Source organism: Manis javanica, chromosome 3, assembly GCF_040802235.1.
Source record: "Manis javanica isolate MJ-LG chromosome 3, MJ_LKY, whole genome shotgun sequence".
In the NCBI taxonomy this organism is placed as follows: domain Eukaryota; kingdom Metazoa; phylum Chordata; class Mammalia; order Pholidota; family Manidae; genus Manis; species Manis javanica.
This window is the reverse complement of record NC_133158.1, coordinates 112,194,517-112,219,063: the sequence shown is the minus strand read 5'-3', so window position 1 is coordinate 112,219,063 and position 24,547 is coordinate 112,194,517. Positions and strand designations below refer to the sequence as shown.

The following is a 24,547-nucleotide window of genomic DNA, read 5'->3' as shown; positions in this document are numbered from 1 at the left end:
AGAGGCTCCAATTCTTCTCAAGGTGCAACCTGCTGAGAATGCAGCTAGACCTAACATGGCCTTTAAGGAGAACACGAATTTGTTTACAGACCCGACATTCATGAGTCATGTGAATGAGCCCATCTTCCAAGATCTTTGCAAATCCCTAAATTCATGGATTTTTATACTATAATTTCCTTCACAGACAGAATGTATGGCCATTTTTTCAATACCTCTTTTAGACCATAAGGGAACCTACAGCACAAAAAAAGTGGTCAGTATTTAAAATCTAAGTTGTTTTTACTCTATAAATACCATTTGCTAATAGTTAAAAAAATCAGGACAGTGTCCAGTATAGCTTACTAATAACTTCTGATAAGACACTGGTGATACCAGTTATTCATTCTTAGCCTTAGAAGGTGATTCTTCCTAATCTGAAATCTGAAATGCAGATATTGAACTGAAAATGCAGTAACTACTGCTTCTCAACAGGGGGAGGGAGGAAAAGTACTCTGCTACCTATCTTAGTACCATGGATACATTAGAGGAACTCCCACTTCTATCTAAACCCAAAAATAGTTCACACATGGTAAATTCTGAAAAAAATAGTATCTTTACCTGGAGCACAAAGACTCCACAGTCACTGTCATTTTTCTGCTGTGGAATACACTAAGAGAAAAAAACAAAATGATCATTAAAAATAAGACCAAGTACTTTCCAGATAAGGAAACTTTTTAGGGAAAAACAGACAAAAGATGGGGAACTTGTCTCTATCCAGGACAGCTGGTGTATACCTCTGGTATTTGAAGTATTTGATTTTATGGAGGAATCTGGCCACATGGAAGAGCTATCAATCAACCACAACTTTTAAAACAACATTTTGCCTAAATATAAGAAATGGGAAATCCTATTTTAAAACTTCCATTTGGATAATTGGATTTTTTACCAATTCACCAATAATAGAATTGTGGATGACAGAACATACACCTGGACTCTGACTTAGTTACAATCTAGCTTTAGCATTCTTCTTCACTTTTCATTTCTTATTACACAACTCTGTCCTATTCTTTGAAAGAAATCATAAAGGTAAGTGATAAGCATTCAAAAGAACTGGTCACTCTATTCTGCCTACAGTGGGAATATGAAAGATCCTGACTAAATTTAGAATACTTGAGTATTCTAGTTGGGTAAATACAGGAAATTTCCAAGTTCAATTCTTCTTTGAACTCATAGTAGGTTATTTAAAAAGCAAAACAAGTTTAAAATGTAGCATTAGTTCAGTTCAAGAATGAACAAATAATCTTGTCCCTCTGGGTTTCGGTTAAAGGTTTGTTTCAAGACGCTGCCTCTTTAACACTGTCAGTAATCCAGACAGACCTGACTCTACCAACAGTTTTGATGGCTTTGGGGAAGGTTACACCTAGGCTACACTTTTCTCACCTATAAAGATAATGCTTATCCCTAAAAGACCTGTCTACCTCACAGGTTATAAAGACCAAATGAGAGATACATGCAAAACACTCTAAAATTAATAAAGTAGTGACTATAAAGTGTAAGACACTGGTATTTGTGACAGGACAGAGGCTATGCCTGGGCCCCACTTAGAACTTTAATGTCTATGGGCCAAACACTGCTGCATCCAGACTGTGTTCAAACTGAAACACTCAGGCCACTGTCTTCCCCAAATGTCTGCAAATTAGTCCAGTGTACTTGCTCCCTTAGTGGGACAAATACTCATTTTTACTTGACAGATCTCTGGGTCTGTACGGGTCATCTGGAAACAAAAGCCATGAAGCAAGAGGCAGGTGCTACCAAAAAGAAAAATATATACATATAGTTCTATTTTTTCCTTTTTTTTTTTTTCAATAGAGCAACTGTATCATTTGCAGCTGCCTCAGGGAGGAAGTGGCTGGATTTATTCCCAGCGCAGTGAGATGATGAATACTAAATGAAAGTTTTATTCTGAGCTGCTTTCCTGCAGCCTCCAGGCTCTCCCTTAGTAACTTCATCACCAGTGTTCAAATGCTTTTAAAGATACCCACCCCTTAGATAGTTCCATCCCCTTGACATGACTGGGTTTTCATTTTTGTCATTTACTTACCTTTGTAACAGCAGTCTGCCAGCCCTGAAGAAATTCAGGTCTATTTTTTTCTCTGGCTTCAGTCAGCAAATACTTTCTTATATTCTGGTTAAAAAGAAAGCACAACACAGATGCTGTGTTCCATCAGTTGGTGAAAAATGGAAATTGCCCACAGCAGACAGAGGCAAAGGAGGAGGCCTTGGCCCCACCATTGGGCAGAGTATGCACTAAAGAATTTAAAGCTGGAATTTTATTTCAGACCTTTCACTTCATAGTTTTAAGAAAGACTCAGACCTTCTATACTCAGGTATGCACTTAAACTGTAGACATGGAATACATTTTTATTAGAACTTATGTCTTTTCCAGCAGTAAGTCAACTTGCTGAATTTGAAATGTAACTGAATACTGGCAAGACAAAAAGAAAGTCTTCATTACTGCCAATACTCCATAGAGGGAAAGAACCTGTCACAGAAATCACTAATAACTGAAACTAAATGAAACTAAACATTATCTAGCCTTAGATATGCTACATATTTTTGAATGCTTCAGGTAAAGATATCATTCAGTTTCTAGAAAGTTACACTTAAACCTATTCTGGATACTAAATACAGTTAAGTCCACTATGAAAAATCTCTATGAAGATGCAGTTTACTGGAGTTTCAAATTTCTCCCTATGCCCTCAAGGGACCTCTTTGTGCATCTCTCTCTCTGAATCTCTTTGAAGGGTGAAGTCAGGGGTTATACGAATTAAACTGACCTCCCTGAAGGCAGAGAAGCGGAAGTATGTGTGTATGGGTATATATGCAGTATGCATTTGTATGTGCATATACATGGATGCATACATGTATTTTCTTTCCACATTATACTACATCATTCTGCAACTTGCTTTTCTAAACTCAGTATGTCTGGAAGATCTTTCCATGTTAGAACATGGAGATCTAAACTATTAACTGCTATGGTCAGTTTAATAGTATAGTGTAGGTATTTTAGCTGTTCTGTTGGTAGAGCTAAATTCAGGTTTTTTCCATTTTTTACTAATGCAGTGCATATCCTAGTGCATGCCCCATCCTTGTGTGCATGTATAAGCATTTCTGTTGAGTAAATACTAAGAAATAGAACTGGTATGTAATAAGAGAGTCACCTTTTTAATTTATAATGCACTTAGAAATGATCAGAATTGCATTTTTCCCTAAGTGGCTATGACAATATACTTCCACCAGAAAATAATGAGAATGCTTGTTTCTATTCACCCACATAAACAATAGCATCAAACTTTTCCTAATATAACAGGCAAAAATGGAATCCTAATGTGGTATTAATTTGCATTTCTATCTGGCAAGCCTGAGCATCTCTCCAATGTGTTTAATGGTTATTTGCATTTTTTCTGAAAAATTACTTATTTTAATCTTTGTCCATTCCTATTAATCCTTTTCCTTATTCATTTGTAGTTCTGTATACATTCTTGATAGTGACAACTGTGTATGTCACAAACATTTTGTCTATCCCTTGTCTTTTAACTTGGTACACAGGAGGATTAAATTATGGTATGGTCAAATCTTTCAATCAGTTCCTTTGTTTTGCTTTTTTGGTTATATGTAAGGCCTTCCCTACTCTAAGAACATAATACATCTATGTTTTATTGTAAATCTTGTAGTTTTGTGTTTTATATTTAGGTCACTGTTTCATCTGGAATTTGTTGCTTTTTTTTTAAGTATGAAGTTAAAGGATGTATAGTTTACCTGCCCAAACTTTCCCAGTGGCATATATTGAACAGCCTGTCCTTTCCCAACTTAATCATATATTAAATTCCCACATATACATGAGTTGTTTCTAGATTGTCTCTGCTGTTTCACCAATCTACTTGTCTACTCCTGAGCCAAAAATCAATAGTTTGTGATACGGTTTGACATCTAGTAGACCTACTATTCATTCCTTCATTGTTCTACTTCAAAAATGTTTTAGCTGTTTATGCACATGAATTCTGCAATATGAATTCTAGGACAAGCTTATCAGATTTCATTCAAAATGCTGTTGGAAAACTGATTTGGATTGAAATTGGTATATTCAGTTTGGGGAGAGTTGATCTCTTTAGAATGCTGAATATGCCTTATCTTTCCATCTATTCAGATTTACTTTAAATATTTTATTAGAGTTTTCATCTTAAAGAGCTTTCATGTTTTTTGCTGGGGTATATCCCTGGGTAGTTTATGTATTTGTTGCTTTTGAAAATGTAGTCTATCTTCAGTTACTTTTTTTTTCTAGCTGATTCTTGCTAGTGCAGGAAAAGCAGGAAACCTACTTGTTTTTCTTGCTTTATATCCCACCATCTTGTTGGAACTCTTGCTAGCTGAACGCTAATATTTTGTCAGTGATTCTCTTGGTTACAATTCATTCTATGTAAGTTATTTTGAAGATACAAGCCAATTTTAGCTCTAAAAGAAACCAAGGAAAATTACTTCTATCCACATTCAGCAGTAGTTTTAAGGGGACAGCAGAAAAAATGTGGCAAAATCCAAACAGGGTATGTATCTTAGAGAGGGTTCCAGATTGTAGACAGTAACCTCTCCCCACCTGGAGATGATTCTTGTAGTTCTTTTCTCTGACAACATTAAATTAGAGGGCTTTCATGACAGAAATGGATCTTCTCTGATACTGATTTCTGTTGTTCTACATAGAACTAAGACACTGTTTGATTAGTCATAAGGTAAATGAAAAAACAGGCAGTGTAAACTTACCTCTACACAAAATTTAAAATGAATGCCTTGGGAATCATAAAATGAAATAATTCTATTAGAGAGTGTCACAGTAATGAGAGACCAGTGGACTTCCAGGTGAATGGGAATCAACAGGAGACTCTTTTTAAACAAATCCACCTGATTAAGAAAAGAAAAAGAAATGCAGCCATCATGACAGGCTATCCAAACAACAAATAGCTTCCATTAATTGACCTTTGACCTGCCCATGGTCATAAAACTAGGAAGTGGTGAAGCCAGAATCTGAATCCAGGTCTTAGTCTAAAGCCCGTGCTAATAACTACTAAGCTACAACACACAACACTAAGACAACTGAAGATAAAAAAGCACTATTTTCTATTTAGTCAGCCAAACCTGTGCAGCAACTGCCTAGTTAAGACTTGGCTCCTTATTCTTATGCTTAGCTAATTTTCTTCTGTATATATTTGAACTAGATGCAATTCTTATTTAAGAAGGAACTGGAGTATATTAGAAAACAGCATAGGCTATATGCCTTCTGTCTTTCCACAGAGTGTAGTAGTTGAAATCATGGGCTGTGAAGTAAATCTGGTCGAGTTCAAATTGTGGCTATTCCACTTATTGGCCAGATGACTTTGGCAGTTTTTATAGCTTCTTTGTGCCTTGATTTCCTCAATTATAAAATACAGATAATAACAGGCACCTACCTTAAGAAATTGTTTAGAGTGACAATACATGTAAAATGCATTAACTGTGCTTATTACATTATATGTAGCCAATAAATCTTAGCTATTATTATTATTACTACATATTGAGAGTTCCCCAGATGTAGAGATTAAGTATCGTTCATAATTCTTTACACATCCTTTATATCCTAATTCATCCCTTATATCCTGATAGATATATATATCCTTTACAATCTAGAAATATGCTATTACACTCAAAATCCCAGTTATGGATTGGATGATAAGGTAATAGGTGCTCAATAAGCATTTGTAAAAGAATTTAAGAATTTCTTTTTTTTTTTTAGAGTATTTTAGTGACTCCTTGGGTTAAAACAATTACAAGGTTATTTTAAACTATGTCAGATTTTTAGAAACTATTTCTCAAGCCTTCCTTGATTTCTGATATTCAGATAATGTCCTGCTTTAGATGAATCTTCTACTAATCTACATGACCTTGGAGCAAAGCACTTTAGCACCTCTGCTTTTCAGTTTCAGCATCCATAAACCTGAGTGGTGAGGTGGACAGAGGAATTATTAGATAGGAGAGACAACTGATCCTTTCCAGCTCAAAACTGAGTATCTAAAACAAGGAATCATCTTTAAAATACAGACTTAAAAAACATGAAATTTACTTCTCAAAAAGAAACTTTTTCTTAATTATAAAACATTTTTAAAAATTAAATTTAGAAAATACAAATACACTTCAGTGTCTATCCTTCCAGATCTTTTTCTTTTTAATAAATTTTTTACACACATACAATTTAATGCATATAATTAAGAGTGATGTGTTTGGCAGATTGTACTTTTGGTCCCAATTATTTGTTAGCCTCCCTATAAGATGATTGTGCAGAACTGCCTATTGCCATGTGGTCTCACTGCCCCTTGTAGGGGAGAAATGCAGTCCTGTCATGTGATTTGCTTTAAATGCATTGTAAACAGGTTGCTTATGCCATGACTAAGTTTAAACTTCAGGACCCACCATGTAGCCCTGAGACTACCATGTCTCAAAATTAGGTGCTGCTCCTTCAGTATGGGTCCAATTTAAGGAATAAAGATGAAAAACCATAGGACCATCTCCTTAGATGCACAAAAAACTATTTGCTAAAACTCAATAACCATTTATAATTAAAAACTCTCAGCAAACTAGAAACAGGAGAGAACTTAACCTGACAGAAAGCATCTATAAGCTATATCATAAATAGTAGCAAACGCTTAATGCTTTCCTCCTAAGATTGAGAAAAAGGTAAAGATTTCCTCACTACTTCTATTCAACATTGTACTAGAAGTCATAGCCGGTGCAGTAAGGTAAGAAACAACTGATACACAGTTTAGAAAAGAAAAAAATAAAACAGTCACTGTATACAGTCATGAATGCCTATGAAAATCTCACAGAATCTGTAACAAAGCTCCTACAATTAGTGTGTGATTTTGGCACAGGCACAGGATATAAAATCAACATACAGGAAACAATTTCTATAGTAGCAAATAAGTGGAAGATAGCATTTTAAAAAGTTTATGACAATTTTAGAAGTATGAAATACTCAGGAATATGTTTTTAAAATATGTGCAGGATCTGTAAACTAAGAATTACAAAATATTGCTGAGAAAAATTAAAGACCCAAATAAATGGAAAACATACCATAAAGGCTGTGAGACTTAATATTGTTAAAATGTCCATTCTCCCCAAATGAATTTATACATTAAACACAATCCCAATCATAATCTAGCAGGTGTGTTTAAAGCATTCACAAGATGATTCTACAATTTATTCGGAAATACAAAGGACTTAGAATTGCCAAAATCATTTAGAAAAAGGATGATAAAGCTGGCCAACTTACACTGATTTCAAGGCATACTAAAAAGTTACAGTGATCAAGACAGTATGGTATTTGTGTAAGAACAGAGATCAATGTAAGAACATAATCCAGAAATACACTACACTCACAGTATATGTGGCCAACTGACCTTCTACAAATGTGCCAAAGCAAATGGAGAAAGAGAATTTTTTTCAGCAAATACATTAAACAAATGGAAAATTGGATGGAGGAGCAAAAAATTTAAACAACTTTGATCCAAAAACTCGGTTTTTATCTTACACAAAAATTGAGATGCATCAGAGATATAAATGTAAAACCTAAAGCTATAAACCTATTAGAAGAAAACATGAAGTTAGTTATTTTTAGACTGGATATAGAAAGCAAGAACTATAAAAGAAAGAAATATGGTAAATTAGACTTCATCAAAATTTTAAATCTCCACTCATAAAAAAACATGGATAAGTAGAAAGGACAGGTCCAAGGTGGTATATAAAGAACATGAACATGGTTCCTCTCACGTACATACAAAATCACCTATACATACAGCAGTTCAACCTGAGGAAGAACTGAGCTGTGAGTGAACACCTGCACACTGAAAGATAAAAAGACCTCATAAAAAACATGCAGGAGAGGAAGGAGCCAAGATGGCAGCGTGAGTTGGTCAGTGGAAATCTCCTCCCGAAAACATATATTTTTGTAAATACAATAAATACAACTATTCCTAAAAGAGAGACCAGAAGACACAGGACAACAGCCAGACTACCTCTACACCTGTGAGAACCCAGCACCTCATAAAAGAGGTAAGATACAAGCCACAGCCCAGCGGGACCTGAGCAACACCCCAACCCCAGCTTCCCGGCGGGAGAACAGGAGTTGGAGCGGGGAGGGAGAGGGAGCCCGGGACTGCTAAATACCCAGCCCTAGACATCCGCACCAGGAGCGCAGACACACAGTGTGTGGTGTACTGGATACTAGGGAAGCGGGACAGTAAAATCTGCGAGTGGGTCCCCACAGCTGGCGCCCCTGGGACAAAAGAAAAGTGAGTGCTTTTTGAAAGTCCTAAAGTGACAGGGCCCTCACAGCTGGACGGAAGCATCCTGGTGCAATCAGCCCCGCAGCTGGGAATCCCAGAGAACTCTGGGCGCCCTAACCCCTGGGCAGCAGCCCAGCTTGGAGGCCCCTCACAGCGATAAACAGCCTTCCGCCCATTCCTCCTCTGTCACGGCCCCACCATAGCAGAGGACCAGCCTGAAAGCAGCCATGCTTACATCAACCACGGGGCTTAACTCCACAGTGGCCAGGCAAGAATCAGAGACCCTGCTGTGCACAGCTGCCTAGCACAAGCTGCTAGGGGTTGCCGTTCTCCCAGGAAAGGAAGGCCAGGAGCAAGTGGAAAGGATTGTGGTTCTCCCAGCTGACACATATGCCAACTACTTACAACTACCTCTATCGCCATGAAAAGGTAGACGAATTTGATACAGACCAGACTACCCCAGACATCCTCCCCTGAGAAGGAATCTGGGGAGATAGACCTAACCGATCTTCCTGAAAAAGAATTCAAAATAAAGGTCATAACCATGCTGATGGAGCTGCAGACAAATATGCAACAGCTAAGAAGGGAGAATACAAAAATAAAACAATCTCTGGAAGGACTTTAAAGAGGAATGGATGAGATGCAAGAGGCCATTAATGGAATAGAAATCAGAGAACAGGAGCACAGAGAAGCTGATGCAGAGACAGATAAAAGGATCTCCAGGAATGAAAGAATATTAAGAGAACTGTGTGACCAATACAAAAGAAACAATGTCCACATTATAGGGGTACCAGAAGAAGGAGAGAAAAAGGGATAGAGAGTGTCTTTGAAGAAATAATTGCTGAAAACTTCCCCAAACTGGGGAAGGAAATAGCCTCTGAGACCACAGAGGCACACAGAACTCCCAACACAAGGGACCCAAGGAGGACAACACCAAGACACACATAATAATTAAAATGGCAAAGATCAAGGACAAGGACAGAGTAGTAAAGGCAGCCAGAGAGAGAAAAAAGGTCACCTACAAAGGAAACCCATCAGGCTATCATCAGACTTCTCAACAGAAACCTTACAGGCCAGAAGAGAATGGCATGATATATTTAATGCAATGAAACAGAAGGGCCTTGAACGAAGGATACTGTATCCAGCATGATTATCATTTAAATATGACGGAGGGATTGAACAATTCCCAGACAATGCAAAAGTGAAGGGAATTTGCATCCCACAAACCACCTCTACAGGTATTTTAGAGAGACTGCTCTAGATGGAGGCCCACATAAGGCTAAACAGATACCACCAGAGAAAATAAAATCACAGCAAAGAAAGTGGAACAATCAAATACTAACTAAAGGCAAAATATAAAATCAACTACCCACAAAAGCAGTCAAGGAAACACAAAAGAGCACACACACACAAAAAAAACACGTGACATACAAAGAATGGAGGAGGAGGAATAAGAAGGGAAGGAAATAAAGAATCATCAGACTGTGTTTATAATAGCTCAATTAAGTGAGTTAAGTTAGAAAGGAAGATAGTAAAGAGGCTACCCTTGAACCTTTAGTCACCACGAACCTAAAGCCTGCAATGGCAATAAGTACATATTTTTCAATAATCACCCTAAATGTAAATGGACTGAATGCACCAAGCAAAAGACACAGAGTAATAGAATGTATAAGAAAAGCAAGACCCATGTATACGCTGTTTACAAGAGACTCACCTCAAACCCAAAGACATGCACAGACCAAAAGTCAAGTGATGGAAAAAGATATTTCATGCAAACAACAAGGAGAAAAAAAGCAGGTGTTGCAGTACTAGTATCAGACAAAATAGACTTCAAAACACAGAAGTTCACAAGAGATAAACAAGGACATTATATAATGATAAAGTGGTCAATCCAACAAGAGGATATAACCATTATAAATATATATGCGCCCAATACAGAAGCACCAACATATGTGAAACAAATACTAACAGAATTAAAGGAGGAAATAGAGTGCAATGCACTCATTTTAGGAGACTTCAACACACAACTCACTCCAAAGGATAGATCCACCAGACAGAAAATGAGTAAGGACACAGAGGCACTGAACAACACACTAGAACAGATGGACCTAATAGACATCTATAGAACTTTACAACCAAAAGCAACAGGATACACATTCTTCTCAAGTGCACATGGAACATTCTCCAGAATAGACCACATAGTAGGCCACAAAAAGAGCCTTAGTAAATACAAAAAGATTGAAATTGTACCAACCAACTTCTCAGACCACAAAGGTATAAAACTAGAAATAAATTGTACAAAGAAAGCAAGAAGGCTCACAAACACATGGAGGCTTAACAACACGCTCCTAAATAATCAGTGGATCAATGACCAAATTAAAATGGAGATCCAGCAATATATGGAAACAAATAACAACAACACAAAGCCCCAACTACTGTGGGACGCAGCGAAAGCAGTCTGAAGAGGAAAGTATATAGCAATCCAAGCATATTTAAAGAAGGAAGAACAATCCCAAATGAATAGTCTAATGTCACAATTATCAAAACTGGAAAAAGAAGAACAAAGGAGGCCTAAGGTCAGTAGAAGGAGGGACATAATAAAGATCAGAGAAGAAATAAATAAAATTGAGAAGAATAAAACAATAGAAAAACATCAATGAAAGCAAGAGCTGGTTCTTCGAGAAAATAAACAAAATAGATGAGCCTCTAGCCAGACCTATAAAAAGAAAGAGAATCTATACACATCAACAGAATCAGAAACGAGAAAGGAAAAATCATGACGGACTCCACAGAAATACAAAGAATTATTAGAGAATATTACAAAAAAATATATGCTAACAAGCTGGAAAACCTAGAAGAAATGGACAACTTCCTAGAAAAATACAACCTTCCAAGACAGACAAAGGAAGAAGCAGAAAAATCTAAACAGACCAATTACCAGCAAAGAAATTGAATCAGTGATCAAAAAACTACCCAAGAGTAAAACTCCTGGACCAGATGGATTTACCACAGAATTTTATCAGACATACAGAGAAGACGTAATACCCATTCTCCTTAAAGTTTTCCAAAAAATAGAAGAGGGAATACTTCCAGACTCATTCTACGAAGCCAGCATCACCCTAATATCAAAACCAGGCAAAGAGCCCATGAAAAAAGAAAACTACAGACCAATGTCCCTGATGAACATAGATGCAAAAATACCCAACAAAATATTAGCAAACCGAATTCAAAAGTACATCAAGAGGATCATACACCATGATCAAGTGGGATTCATCTCAGGGATGCAAGAATGGTACAACATTTGAAAATCCATCAACATCATCCACATCAACAAAAAGGACAAAAATCACATGATCATCTCCATAGACGCTGAAAAAGCATTTGACAAAATTCAACATCCATTCATGATAAAAACTCTCAACAAAATGGGTATAGAGGGCAAGTACCTCAACATAATGAAGGCCATATATGAAAAACCCACAGCCAACATCATACTGAACAGCGAGAAGATGAAAACATTTCCTCTAAGATTGGGAACAAGACAGGGATGCCCACTCTCCCCACTGTTATTCAACATTGTACTGGAGGTCCTAGCCACAGCAATTAGACAAAACAAAGAATTACAAGGAATCCAGATCAGTAAAAAGAAGTCAAACTTTCACTATTTGCAGATGACATGATATTGTACATAAAACCCTAAAGACTCCACTTCAAAACTACTAGAACTGATATCAGAATACAGCAAAGCTACAGGATACAAAATTAGGATACAAAAAAGGACACCATCAATAGAACAAAAAGGTGCCCTACAGTATGGGAGAATGTATTCATAAATGACAGATCCGATAAACGGTTGACATCCAAAATATATACACAGAAATCTGAGGTTTTCCTACACACTAACGATGAACTAATAGAAAGAGAAACCAGGAAAACAATTCCATTCACAATTGCATAAAAAAAAAAAAATACCTAGGAATAAACCTAACCAAGGAAGTGAAAGACCTATGCCCCAAAAACTACTAGACATTCTTAAGAGAAATTAAAGAGTACACTAACAAATGGAAACTCATCCCATGCTCTTGGCTAGGAAGAATTAATATTGTCAAAATGGCCATCCTGCCCAAAGCAATATACACATTCAATGCAATCCCTATCAAATTACGAACAGCATTCTTCAACGAACTGGAACCAATAGTTCTAAAATTCATATGGAAACACCAAAGACCCCAAATAGCCAAAGCAATCCTGAGAAGGAAAAATAGAGAGAGTGGGGGAATCTCGCTTCCCAACTTCAAGCTCTACTACAAAGCCACAGTAATCAAGACAATTTGGTACTCACACAAGAGCAGAGCCACAGACCAATGGAACAGAATAGAGTCTCCAGACATTAACCCAAACATATATGGTCAATTAATATACAATAAAGGAGCCATGGACATACAAAGGGGAAACGACAGCCTCTTCAACAGCTGGTGTTGGCAAAACTGGAGAGCTACATGTAAGAGAATGAAACTGGATCATTGTCTAACGCCATACACAAAAGTAAATTAGAAATGGATCAAAGAACTGAATGTAAGGCATGAAAGCATAAAAGTCTTAGAAAAAATCATAGGCAAAAATCTCTTGGACATAAACATGAGTGACTTCTTCATGAACATATCTCCCTGGGCAAGGGAAACAAAAGCAAAAATGAACAGGTGGGACTACATCAAGCTGAAAAGCTTCTATACAGCAAAGGACATCATCAACAGAACAAAAAGGTATCCTACAGTATGGGAGAATGCATTCATAAATGACAGATCCAATAAATGGTTGACATCCAAAATATATAAAGAGCTCACGCAACCTCAACAAACAAAAAGTAAATAATCCAATTAAAAATTGGGCAGAGGAGCTGAACAGTTCTCCAAAGAAGAAATTCATATGGCCAATAGACACATGAAAAGATGCTCCACATTGCTGACCATCAAAGAAATGCAAATTAAAACCACAATGAGATATCACCTCACACCAGTTAGGATGGCAAACATCCAAAAGACAAACAACAAGAAGTATTGGCGAGGATGTGGAGAAAGGGGAACGAACCCTCTCTTACACTGTTGGTGGGAGTGTAAACTACTTCAGCCATTGTGGAAAGCAGTATGGAGGTTCCTCAAAAAGCTCAAAATAGAAATACCATTTGACCCAGGAATCCCACTTCTAGGAATTTACCCTAAGAATGCAGCAGCCCAATTTGAAAAAGACAGATGCACCCCTGTTTATCGCAGCACTATTTACAATAGCCAAGAAATGGAAGCAACCTAAGTGTCCATCAGTAGATGAATGGATAAAGAAGATGTGGTACATGGAATATTATTCAGCCATTAGAAGAAAACAAATCCTACCATTTACGACAACATGGATGGAGCTAGAGGGTATTATGTTCAGTGAAATAAGGCAGGTGGAGAAAGACAAGTACCAAATGATGATTTCACTCATATGTGGAGTATAAGAACAAAGGAAAAACTGAAGGGACAAAACAGCAGCAGAATCACAGAACCCAAGAATGGACTAAGTTACCAAAGGGAAAGGGACTGGGAAGGATGGGTGGGAAGGGAGGCAGAAGTGGGGGAGAAGAAAGGGGGCTTTGTGATTAGCATGTATAATGTGGGGGGGATTCACTGGGAGGGCTGTGCAACACAGAGAAGACAAGTAGTGATTTTACAGCATCTTATTACACTGATGGACAATGACTAATGGGGTATGTGAGGGGGACTTGGTAAAAGGGGGTCTAGTAAACATAATGTTCCTCATGTAATTGTAGATTAATGACACCAAAAAAAAAAAAAGGAGAGATGGTAGACCAGTAATAGGGAGACCCACCCCCAACACAGCCCTGCACCTGGGAGGGATATCGCTGAGGAACGTGAGTGCAGATTCACCTGCCCTGAGGGACATAAAAACTGTTATTTAAAGGGCAACCACATTGTAAAAGAAGGAAACTAATTTTCAGAACTAAAGCTGTTGCCAAATGGCAGGGGAACTACTAGAATTCTCCCAGGATTGGAAGTGCTGGTAAGCACCATTGCTTATATCCCAGCACATTAATAGTGCAAATGGGAGCAGGGTAAGGGCACACACACCAGCTCTAAACACCAAGGTAGCCTCCTAGCTCCCACCCACACCCAGATACACCCACCAGAGATCCAGCAGTCCCACCATTGTGGCAGCAGGATGGCACTCGGTGGATTCTCCCAACCCATGTCCCTTCTGACTCCAGTCTCCTGCCAGCATAGCCCCAACCTCCTCCCACCCAGGAGGACTCAAGATTGTGCCCCTCCGGCACAGCCCAGCCAGTGCCCACTTGACAAGACAGGCACCAGGACACCCAGGCCCATGCCTACCCAGTCACTAGCCAGCCAAAACTGCTAGGCTCACACAGTCTACCCAGGAGATATTCCTATACAAGGCCACACACCTTCAAGACTGGGAGAGATAGCTCTTTTTGCTTAATCCATAAAAACAAACATAAAAGTCAAACAAAATGAGACAAAAAATATGCTTGACACCAAAGGCAAAACAGTAAAAGAACTAAATGAAATAGTTAAGCAATCTACCTGATCAAGAGTTCAGAATAAGTTATAAAATGCTTTAGATCAAAGACAGAATCCTAAGAGCAGCAAGAGTAAAGTTACAAGTTACAAGAGAAACCCCATAAGGCTGTCAGTTGAATTTTCAGCAGACACTCTACAGCCCAGGAGGGAGTACATGATATATTCAAAGTGCTGAAAGGAAAAAATCAAGAATACTCTACCCAGCAGGATTATCATTCAGAACTGAAACATAAAGGACTTCCCAGATAAACAGAAGTTAAAAGAGTTCACTACTACTAAACCAGCCTTGCAAGAAATGTTAAAAGGAATTCATTAAGAGGAAAACAGAAAGGTTATAACTGGAAGCAAGGAAATTATGAAAAAATTGTGGTGGTAAAAGTAAACATGTAAAGGCAGTAGATCAATCACTTCTTAAAAGCTAGCATTAAGGTTAAAATGCAAAAGTAGTAAAATCTACTTCTAAAAATTAGTTAAGGGAATCAATTCCCTAAATGAAAAGTGTAATAGATGTCATCATATACATAAAACATGGAGGAGGAAGAGTAAAAAATGTAGTTCTTTTAGAATACATTTAACTTTAAGCAACCACCAACCTAGCCTGCTATATGCATAAAACATCATATATAAATCTCATGGTAACCACAAACCAAAATATTAAAAAGAGAAAGGAATCTAATCATAATGCTAAAGACATCATAAACAAAGGAAGAAAGAAGAATCAAAGAATGACAAAAGCAACCAGAGAGCATTCAGCAAAATGGCACTAAGTACATACCTAGCAATAATTAGTTTAAATGTAAAAGGACTAAATATTCCAATCAAAAGAAACAGGGTGACTGGATAAAACACAAGACCCATCTCTATGCTGCCTACAGGGACACTTTAGAACTAAAGACACACACAGATTGGAACTGAAGGTATGATAAAAGATAGTCCATGCAAATAGAAATGAATAAAAAAAAAGCTATAGCAGTAGTACTTATATCAAAACAGACTTTAAAACAAAGACAGCAGCAAGAGACAAAGAAGGACATTATATAACAAGGGCTCAGTCCAGCAAGAAGATGAAACAACTGTAAATATCTATGCACCCAACAGAAGAGCACCTACCTACATAGGGCAAATATTGACAAACACAATGAGAGAAAGTGACATTAATACAGTAATGTATTTTGGGGGACTTTAACACCCCAGTTAAGTCAATGGGTAGGAAATCAGTAAGGAAATAGTGGTTTTGAACAACATATATACAGAACATTACAACCAAAAATTGCAGAATGCAAATTCTTTTCAAGTGCACATAGAACATTCTCCAAGACAGTTGACAACTTAGGTCATAAAAACGAGTCTCAATAAATTTAAGAAGACTTAAATTTATTGAGGAAATCATACTTTCTCCTACCACAATGGTATGAAAATGGAAATTTATGAAGAAAACTGGAAAAAATACAAAGACAGCCTGATATTAAACAACCAATGGATCAATGAAGAAATCGAAGAGGAAATTTAAGTACTTGGAGAATAATGAAAATAGAAACACTGTAACAGTTCAGAATATTTGGGACACAGCAAAAGCAGTTCTAACAGCAAAGTTTATATAAGCAGTACAGGTCTACCTCAAAAAACAAGAAAAGTCCCTAATAAACTATCTAACTAACCCTATACCTAAAGTAACTGGAAAAAGAACAAATCCCAAGTTAGTAGAAGGAAGGAAAAAAGATCAAAGCAGAAATAAATGAAAAAGACTTAAATACAAAATATCCATGAAACTAAGAGCTTTTTAAAAAGATGAAATTAATAAACCTTTAGCTAAATCTAAATTCATCAAGGGAAAAAAGAAGATACAAATCAGAAATTAAGGAGAAGTCACAACTGCCACCACAGAAATACAAACAATTATAATAGATTACTATGAAAAATTATATGGCAACATTGGACAACCTGAAAGAAATGGATAAATTCCTAGAAACATGCAATCTTTTAAGACTGACCTAGGAAAAAAAACAGGAAATCTGAACAGACTTGTCACTAGTAATGGAATTGAGTTAGTACTCAAAGAACTTCCAACAAACAAAAGTCTAAGAACAGATGGTGTCACAGAATTCTACCAAACATTTAAAGAATTAATGCCTATCCTTCTCAAACTAAAAACCCTGAAGAGGAAGGAAAGCCTCCAGATTCATTCTACAAGGCTAGTGTCACCTTGGTATCAAAACCAGGCAGACACTACAAAAAAAATTACAGACCAATATCCCTAATAAACTTAGATGCAAAAATCCTCAACAAAGTATTTTAGCAAACCAAATTCAAAAATACATCAAAAGGGTCATTCACCTTGACTGAGATTTATTCCAGGGATGCAAGGATGGCTCAACCTATGCAAATCAACCAATGTGATACACCACATTAACAAAAGGAAGGATAAAAGGTACATGATCATCTCAACAGATGAGGAAAAGCATGACAACATCCATTCATGATAAAACTCTCAACATTAATGGGGTAGAGATAACATATCTCAACATAATAAAGTTCACATATAATAAACCTACAGGTAACATCATACTCAGTGACAAAAACCTGAAACCTTTTCCTCCACAGGAAGAAGACAAGGATGCCCATGCTCACCACTTTTATTCAACATCATACTGGAAATCCTAGCCACAGCAATCATACAAGATAAAAGAGATAAAAGGCATTCAAATTGGTAAGGAACAAGTAAAGCTGTCACTACTTGCAGATGATATACTACAATACATACAAAACTAACTCCACCTAAAAACTATTAGAACTAATGAATGAATACAGGAAAGTTGCAGGATAAAATCAACACAGAGAAATCTATTACATTTCTATACACAAATAATGAGCTAATAGAAAGAGAAATGAGGAAAACAATCCCATTTACGATTTTATTAAAAAATAAAGTACCTAGGAATAAATATCACCAAGGATGTGAAAGACCTATACATTGAAAACTGTAGACACTGATGAAAGAGACTGAAAACAACACAAATAAATGGAAAGATACTCTATGCTCATGGTTAGAAACCACACTGGCAATAAATTAAAATTGCCCTACTACCCAAAGCAATCTACATGTAATCTCTATCAAAATACAAAATACTAATGGCATTTTTCACAGAACTAGAGCACATAATCCTAAAATTTGTAAGGAACCACAAAAGGGTGAATATCCGAGGCAATCTTGAGAAAGAAGAACAAAGCTGGAGATATTACAATCCCTGATTTGATTATACTAAAAAGCTATAGTAACCAGAACAGTATGGTACTGACACAAAAATAGATACACAGAGCAATGGGACAGATTAGAAAGCCAAGAAATAAATCCACACTTATAGTCAATATCTATAACAAAAGAGGCAAGACTATACAACAGGTAAATGACAGTCGCTTCAAATAAACGGTGTTTGGAAAAGTGCAGAACTACATTCAGAAGAATGAAACTGGATCACTTACTTAGATCATACACAAAAACAAACTCAAAATAAAGACCCAAATATAAGATCTGAAACCATAAAACTCCTAGAAAAAAGACAGGCACTAAACTCCTTCACACAAGCATTAGCAATTTTTCCTGGACACATCTCTCCAGGCAAGGGAAACAAAAGCAAAAATTAAAAAATGGGACTACATCAAACTAAAAAACTCCTGCACAGCAAAGGAAAGCATCAATAAAATGAAAAGGCATGCTACTGTATGGGAGTTTATATCTGCAAATGATATACACAATGAAGGGCTAATGTCCAAAATATATAAAGAACTCATACAACTCAACACCAAAAATGGCCAGAGGACCTAAACAGACATTTTCCCAAAGAAAATATACAGATGGCCAACAAATGAAATGATGCTCCGTATCACTAATCATCAGGGAAATGCAAATTAAAACCACAATGAGGTATCACTTCACACCAAAGTAGTTAATATTAACAAGACAAGAAATAAAAAGCATTGGCAACGATGTGGAGAAAAGGGAATCCTTGCACACTTTTAGTAGAATATAAATTGGTCTGGCCACTGTGGAATGCAGTACGAAGATTTCTCAAAAAACTAAACAGAAATATCACATGACCCATTAATTCCACTTCCAGGAATGTACCCAAAAACAACATCATTAATTTGAAAAGATACATTCACTCCTTTGTATATTGTAGCATCATATACATAGCCAAATATGAAAGCAACTAAGTGTCCAGCATTAAAAAGATGCATAAAGATGTGGTACACAGACACACATACACACACACAATGAAATCTTGCCATTTGTGACAACGTATGTGTACCTAGAAGGTATTTAAGTGAATTAAGTCAGAGAAAGAAAATACAATATGATTTCAAATATATATGAAATCTAAAAAAACAAAACAAAACAGAAGTAAACTTATGAACACAGAGTGGTGGTTGCCATGGGGAGGGGATGGGGACACAGGTGAAATATGTGCAGGTGGGAATAGGTAGGATATTTGATATCTTGATTTCGGTGATAGTTACATGTATGTGTGTATACAATATATATATGTATACACACATATGTTTTATATAAATATAAATTCTTCAAGCTGTATAGTAACATTTATGCATTTAAAGTACCTCAATAAAAAGAAGAGTAGGAAAGCCACAGACTGAAAGAAAAATCACAAAACACAGATTTGACAAAGGACTTATAGCCAGAACAACTCAGTAATTAGACTTTCTTAATTACAAACTTTTTCATTCATATCATTCACCTAATTTTTTCTACAGTTGGTGAGGTATTCTTATTGATTTGTAGATGCCCTTTACATATTAAGGCTACGGCTATGAGTTCTGTGATATCACTGGTCAATGTTTTTCCCAGTTTACTATTTGTATATTTCTGTCACTCCTATTTTAGATGAAGAATAGCTTTTCTTTTCATAAAATTGATTTAATTCATTCCTTTTAAAAAATAACATTTGACCTTGAAGTGTGCACAAAACGGACTTCACTATTCTGAGATTATTTTCAAAAACTTCTGTTATGGGAGAAAAAAGATGGCGGTGTGAGAAATGAGGCAGAAACCTATAAAAATGATATATAACATGAAAATACAACAAATACAACTAATCCTGAAAGATCAACCAGAAAGAAGACTGCAGCAGACTGCCTACATCAGGGGAAAAGAGAAGAGCTCATGGAAAAAGATAAAGTAGCAAAGCCATGAGACAGCAAGATCCAAGGCCTCCTGCCAATACCAACTCACTGGTAGGAGAAAGAGAAATGGAACGCGGAGGGAGTAGAATACCAGGACTGCTAAACACCAACCACTAGAGATCTGCTCCAGGAGCACAAACCCACATTACATGGTGCTCTGGGGATTAGTGGGGTTGGAAAGAAAAGACAGGCAGAATACTTGGAGAGACTGAGATTCCATCCTCTTGTGGAGAACAGGTACCCACAATAGGCTACTTCAGGACAAAAGAAAGGTGGGCAGTTTGAAAGAATTCCGAATAGTGAGAGGGATGCTAAAGGGGCAATAATCACACAGAACTTGCTGCTCAGGAGAAAGGAAAGGTGAACAAAATCATCCAGGCACAGTGAGCCCAGCAGGTTGGGAACTTACAGCAGCTTCAGGTGATCCTTCCTCCCAGCATGCACCGGTTCTCAAACCTGCTGCCCCTGCAATCATACTAATACAGCCAGAGGGCAGACCAAACTACAGCAGCTAGAGGGGCATAAAGCACAGGCTCCTCCCTGTACCCTCTGGCCATGGCAGTGGAGGCAGGCATTGCACCTAGGGAGGAGGAAAGAGCTCTTTCCTCCTGGAAGGCACTAGCACTGCCCAGCTGAAATCCCTGCCATTGCTCCAGGGGTGAGGCAGCTCCACAGAGTACATCTTCTGGGCACTAGAGAGTGATACCTACATGAAGTTATTATTCCATAGTAATCATTGGAAATATGAAATGGCAGAAGAATCTGGTACAAACCAAAATCCCTCAAAGACCAGAAAGAGGGCTAAGTGAAACCGAAATCACCGATCTTCATAACGATTACAAAATAAAAATAATAAACATGGCCACAGAGCCACAGAAAAATACTGAAGATCTCAGGTAGGACTTGAAGAGACAGACTCTTTGAAAAATACAGTATCTGAAATGAAACATACAATGGAGGAATTTAAAATCAGATGAGATGAATGAGTTAGTAAATGAAATGGAAACCAGAGCACAAGAAAACAAGCTGAGGAACAGAGAGGAAAAAAGGACCTCTAGGACTGAAAGAGTAATAAGGGAGTTATGTGACCACACCAAACAAACAATATTTGCATAATAGGGGTACCAGAAGGGGAAAAGAGACAAAGGAAAGAAAGTCTCTTTAAGGAAATAATTCTGGAAAACTTCCCCAATCTGGGGAAGGAAACAGACACACTCAGATCATGGAAACACAGAGATCCCATAAGAAAAGGAACCCAGGAAGACGAGACCAAGACATAATATAATTAAAATGGCAAAGATCAAGGATAAGGAGAGAGTGTTGAAAGTACCCAGAGAAGAGACACAGCAATGAAGGCCACCATGTGTAGATCCCTGAAGGAGAAAGGCAGAGAGAGACTGCAGGGATGCAGCTAAAAGCCAAGAATCATAGAAGGCACGAAAAGGAGATGAAAAAGTAAATTTAAAATCTAGGGGACAGAGAGAATTAAAGATGGAGGCGTAAGAAGTGAGACAGAGGCTTCCTCCTAAAACCGCATATAATACAAAAATATACTTAATACTACCTAATCCTGAAAGAGCAATAGGAAAGAGGGCTGCACCAAACTGCATACACCTAGAGAAAAGAATAAACTTCACGGAACAGGGTAACGTACCAAAGCCATGGGCCTCCTGGACCCAAGGACTTCCCACACCCCAGCTCACTAGCAGGAGTAAGACAAACAGAGCGGGGAGGGAGTGGAGGACTGGGATTGCTGAATATCTAACTCCAGAGATCTGCTCTGGGAGAACAAACCAACATTTCATGGTGCTTTCATGGTACTCCCCTGATTAGGGGGTTGGAAAGCTAAAACAGGCAGAATACCTGTGAAGACTGAGATTCCAGCCGCTTGTGGGAAGCAGGGATCCATCCACATTTGGCTGATCTGGGACAAAAGAAAGGCAGGTAGTCTGACAGACTTCCTAAAAGCAAGAGGGCTGCTAATGGAGCAAGGATTGCACAGAGCTTACTGCTCAGGAGAAAGGACAGTACTCTGCCAAACAGGTTGAGAACTTTCTTGATCTTCAGGCACTCCAGCTCCCTAGCTGGCTACACAGCTCGAAGAACCCCCTTCGAGATATGCAGCCTACTGCACCTTTCTCCCGGCCAACCCCACCTGGCTCGCAAACCAGGAAACCCTACCCTGGCATTAGGACAGCCAGAGGGAAGCCCCATCTACAGCTACTACAAACGCAAAGCACAGAGGCTTATACCTGTGTGCTTGGCCCACTGACTCTGGCAGTGGAGGCAGGCATAGCAGCCGGAAGGCAGGAAACAGCTTTTTCCTAACCCCAGGAAACACTACCGCTTCCCTGCTACCCCCAACATTGCTTCAGGGTCAGAGCAGCTCCAAAGAGTAGAGCTTCTGGGCACTAGAGGGACCTATATACAAATATGAGATGCCAAAGAAACCTGGTTCAATGTAAAATTATGAATACAACACCTCACAAAGATTCAAATGAAGTCGACCTCGTAAACTTCCTGAAAGGGATTTCAAAATAAAAATCATTAATATGCTCATGGAGGTACATAAAAATGTTCAACAACTCAGGAATGAATTCTGGTTGGAGATCCAATTATTGAAGAGCACAATGGAGGGTATTAAAAGTAGATTACATATGGTGGAGGAGATGATAAAAGAAATAGAAATTACAGAGAAGGAACACAAAGAAGCTGAGGCACAGAGAGAAAAGGGATCTTTAAGAATGAAAGAATATTGAGAGAACTGTGGGATCAATCCAAAACCAATAATATTTGCATTATAGGGGCACAAGAAGAAGAGAGAAAGACACACAAGAAGAAGAGGAGGGAAAGACACAGAAAGTATTCTTGAAGAGGTAATTGCTGAAAACTTCCCCAATCTGGGGAGATAGTCTCTCAGGCCATGGAGCTGCAGATCTCTGAACACAAAGAACCCAAGGAAGGCAACACCAGGACATACAGTAATTAAAATGGCAAAGATCAAGGATAAGGACAGACTGTTAAAAACAGCCAAAGAGAGAAATAAGATCACATACAAAGGAAACTCCATCAGGCTATCACCAGATTTTTCAGAAGAAACATTACAGGCCATAAAAGAGTGGCATGATGTATTTAATGCAATGATGCAGAAGGACCTGGAACCAAGAATACTTTCTCTGATTAGATTATCATTTAAAATTGAAAGAGGTATTAAACAATTTCCAGATAAGCAAAAGGTGTGAGACTTTACCTCCCACAAACCGTCTCAACACTGTTTCAGAGGGACTGTTATAGATAGCAGTGTTCCTAAGGTTTAACAGCTGTCACCAGAGGTAAATAAAACCACAATAAAGAAAGTAGAATGGATAATTACTAATCAAATGTAAAATTACATCAACTATCCACAAAGACAATCAAGGGATAGACAAAGAGTACAGAATGATACCTAAAATGTAAAAAATGGAGGAGGAAGAAAAAGGAGGAGGAAAAAAGACCCTTTAGATTGTGTATGTAATAGCATATTAAGTGAGTTAAGTCAGACTCTCAGATAGTAAGGAAGTTAACCTTGAACCTTTGGTAACCACAGATCTAAAGCCTGCAATGGAAATAAGTACATACCTATTGATAATCACCCTAAATGTAAATGGACTGAATGCACCAATCAAAAGACACAGAGTCACTGAATGGATAAAAAAACAAGACCCTTCTATAGGCTGCTTACAAGAGACTCACTGTAAACCCAAAGACATACACAGACTAAAAGTGAAGGGATGGAAAAAGATATTTCACGCAACTAATAGGGAGAAAAAATCAGGAGTTGCAGTACTTCTATCAGACAAAATAGACTTCAAAACAAACAAAGTCACAAGAGACAAAAGGTCAATCCAACAAGAAGATATAACTGTTATAAATATCTCTGAACCCAACACAGGAGTACCAACATATGTGAAACAAATACTAACAGAAGTAAAAGGGGAAATAGAATGCAATGCATTCATTCTAGGAGACTTCAACACTCCACTCACACTGAAGGACAGATCAACCAGACAGAAAATAAGTAAGGAGACAGAGGCACTGAACAACACATTAGAACAGATGGATCTAACAGACATCTGCAGACCAGTACACACAAAAGCACCAGAATACACATTCTTGACATGTGCACATGAAACATTTTCAAGAATAGATCATACCCTACACCACAAAAAGAGCCTCAGTAAATTAACAAAGATTAAAATTTTACCAACCAGTTTCTCAGACCACAAAAGTATGAAACTAGAAATAACTTAAGCAAAGAAAATGAAAAATCCCACAAACACATGGAGGCTTCACAACATGCTCCTAAATAATCAATGGATCAATGACCAAATAAAAACAGAGATCAAGCAATATATGGACCCAAATGACAAC

General features: G+C 37.6%; 1 protein-coding gene across 7 annotated transcripts in view; it reads right to left on the bottom strand.

Moving 5' to 3' along the window:
• The window catches only part of SENP5 (SUMO specific peptidase 5), a 93,359-nt gene that overhangs the window by 15,952 nt on the left and 52,860 nt on the right, over positions 1 to 24,547 (bottom strand). For all 7 annotated transcript variants that reach the window (XR_005055885.2, XR_005055886.2, XR_005055889.2 and 4 more), the window contains exons 7-9: positions 4,795 to 4,932; positions 2,081 to 2,164; positions 598 to 648 (exon numbers count right to left, since the gene is read on the bottom strand). Coding sequence is in view for 4 of the 7 variants with exons in the window: in XM_036998128.2 (XP_036854023.1) it covers positions 598 to 648; positions 2,081 to 2,164; positions 4,795 to 4,932 (273 nt within the window). In the remaining 3 variants the exon portion in view is untranslated. The remainder of the gene's footprint in view (positions 1 to 597; positions 649 to 2,080; positions 2,165 to 4,794; positions 4,933 to 24,547) is intronic.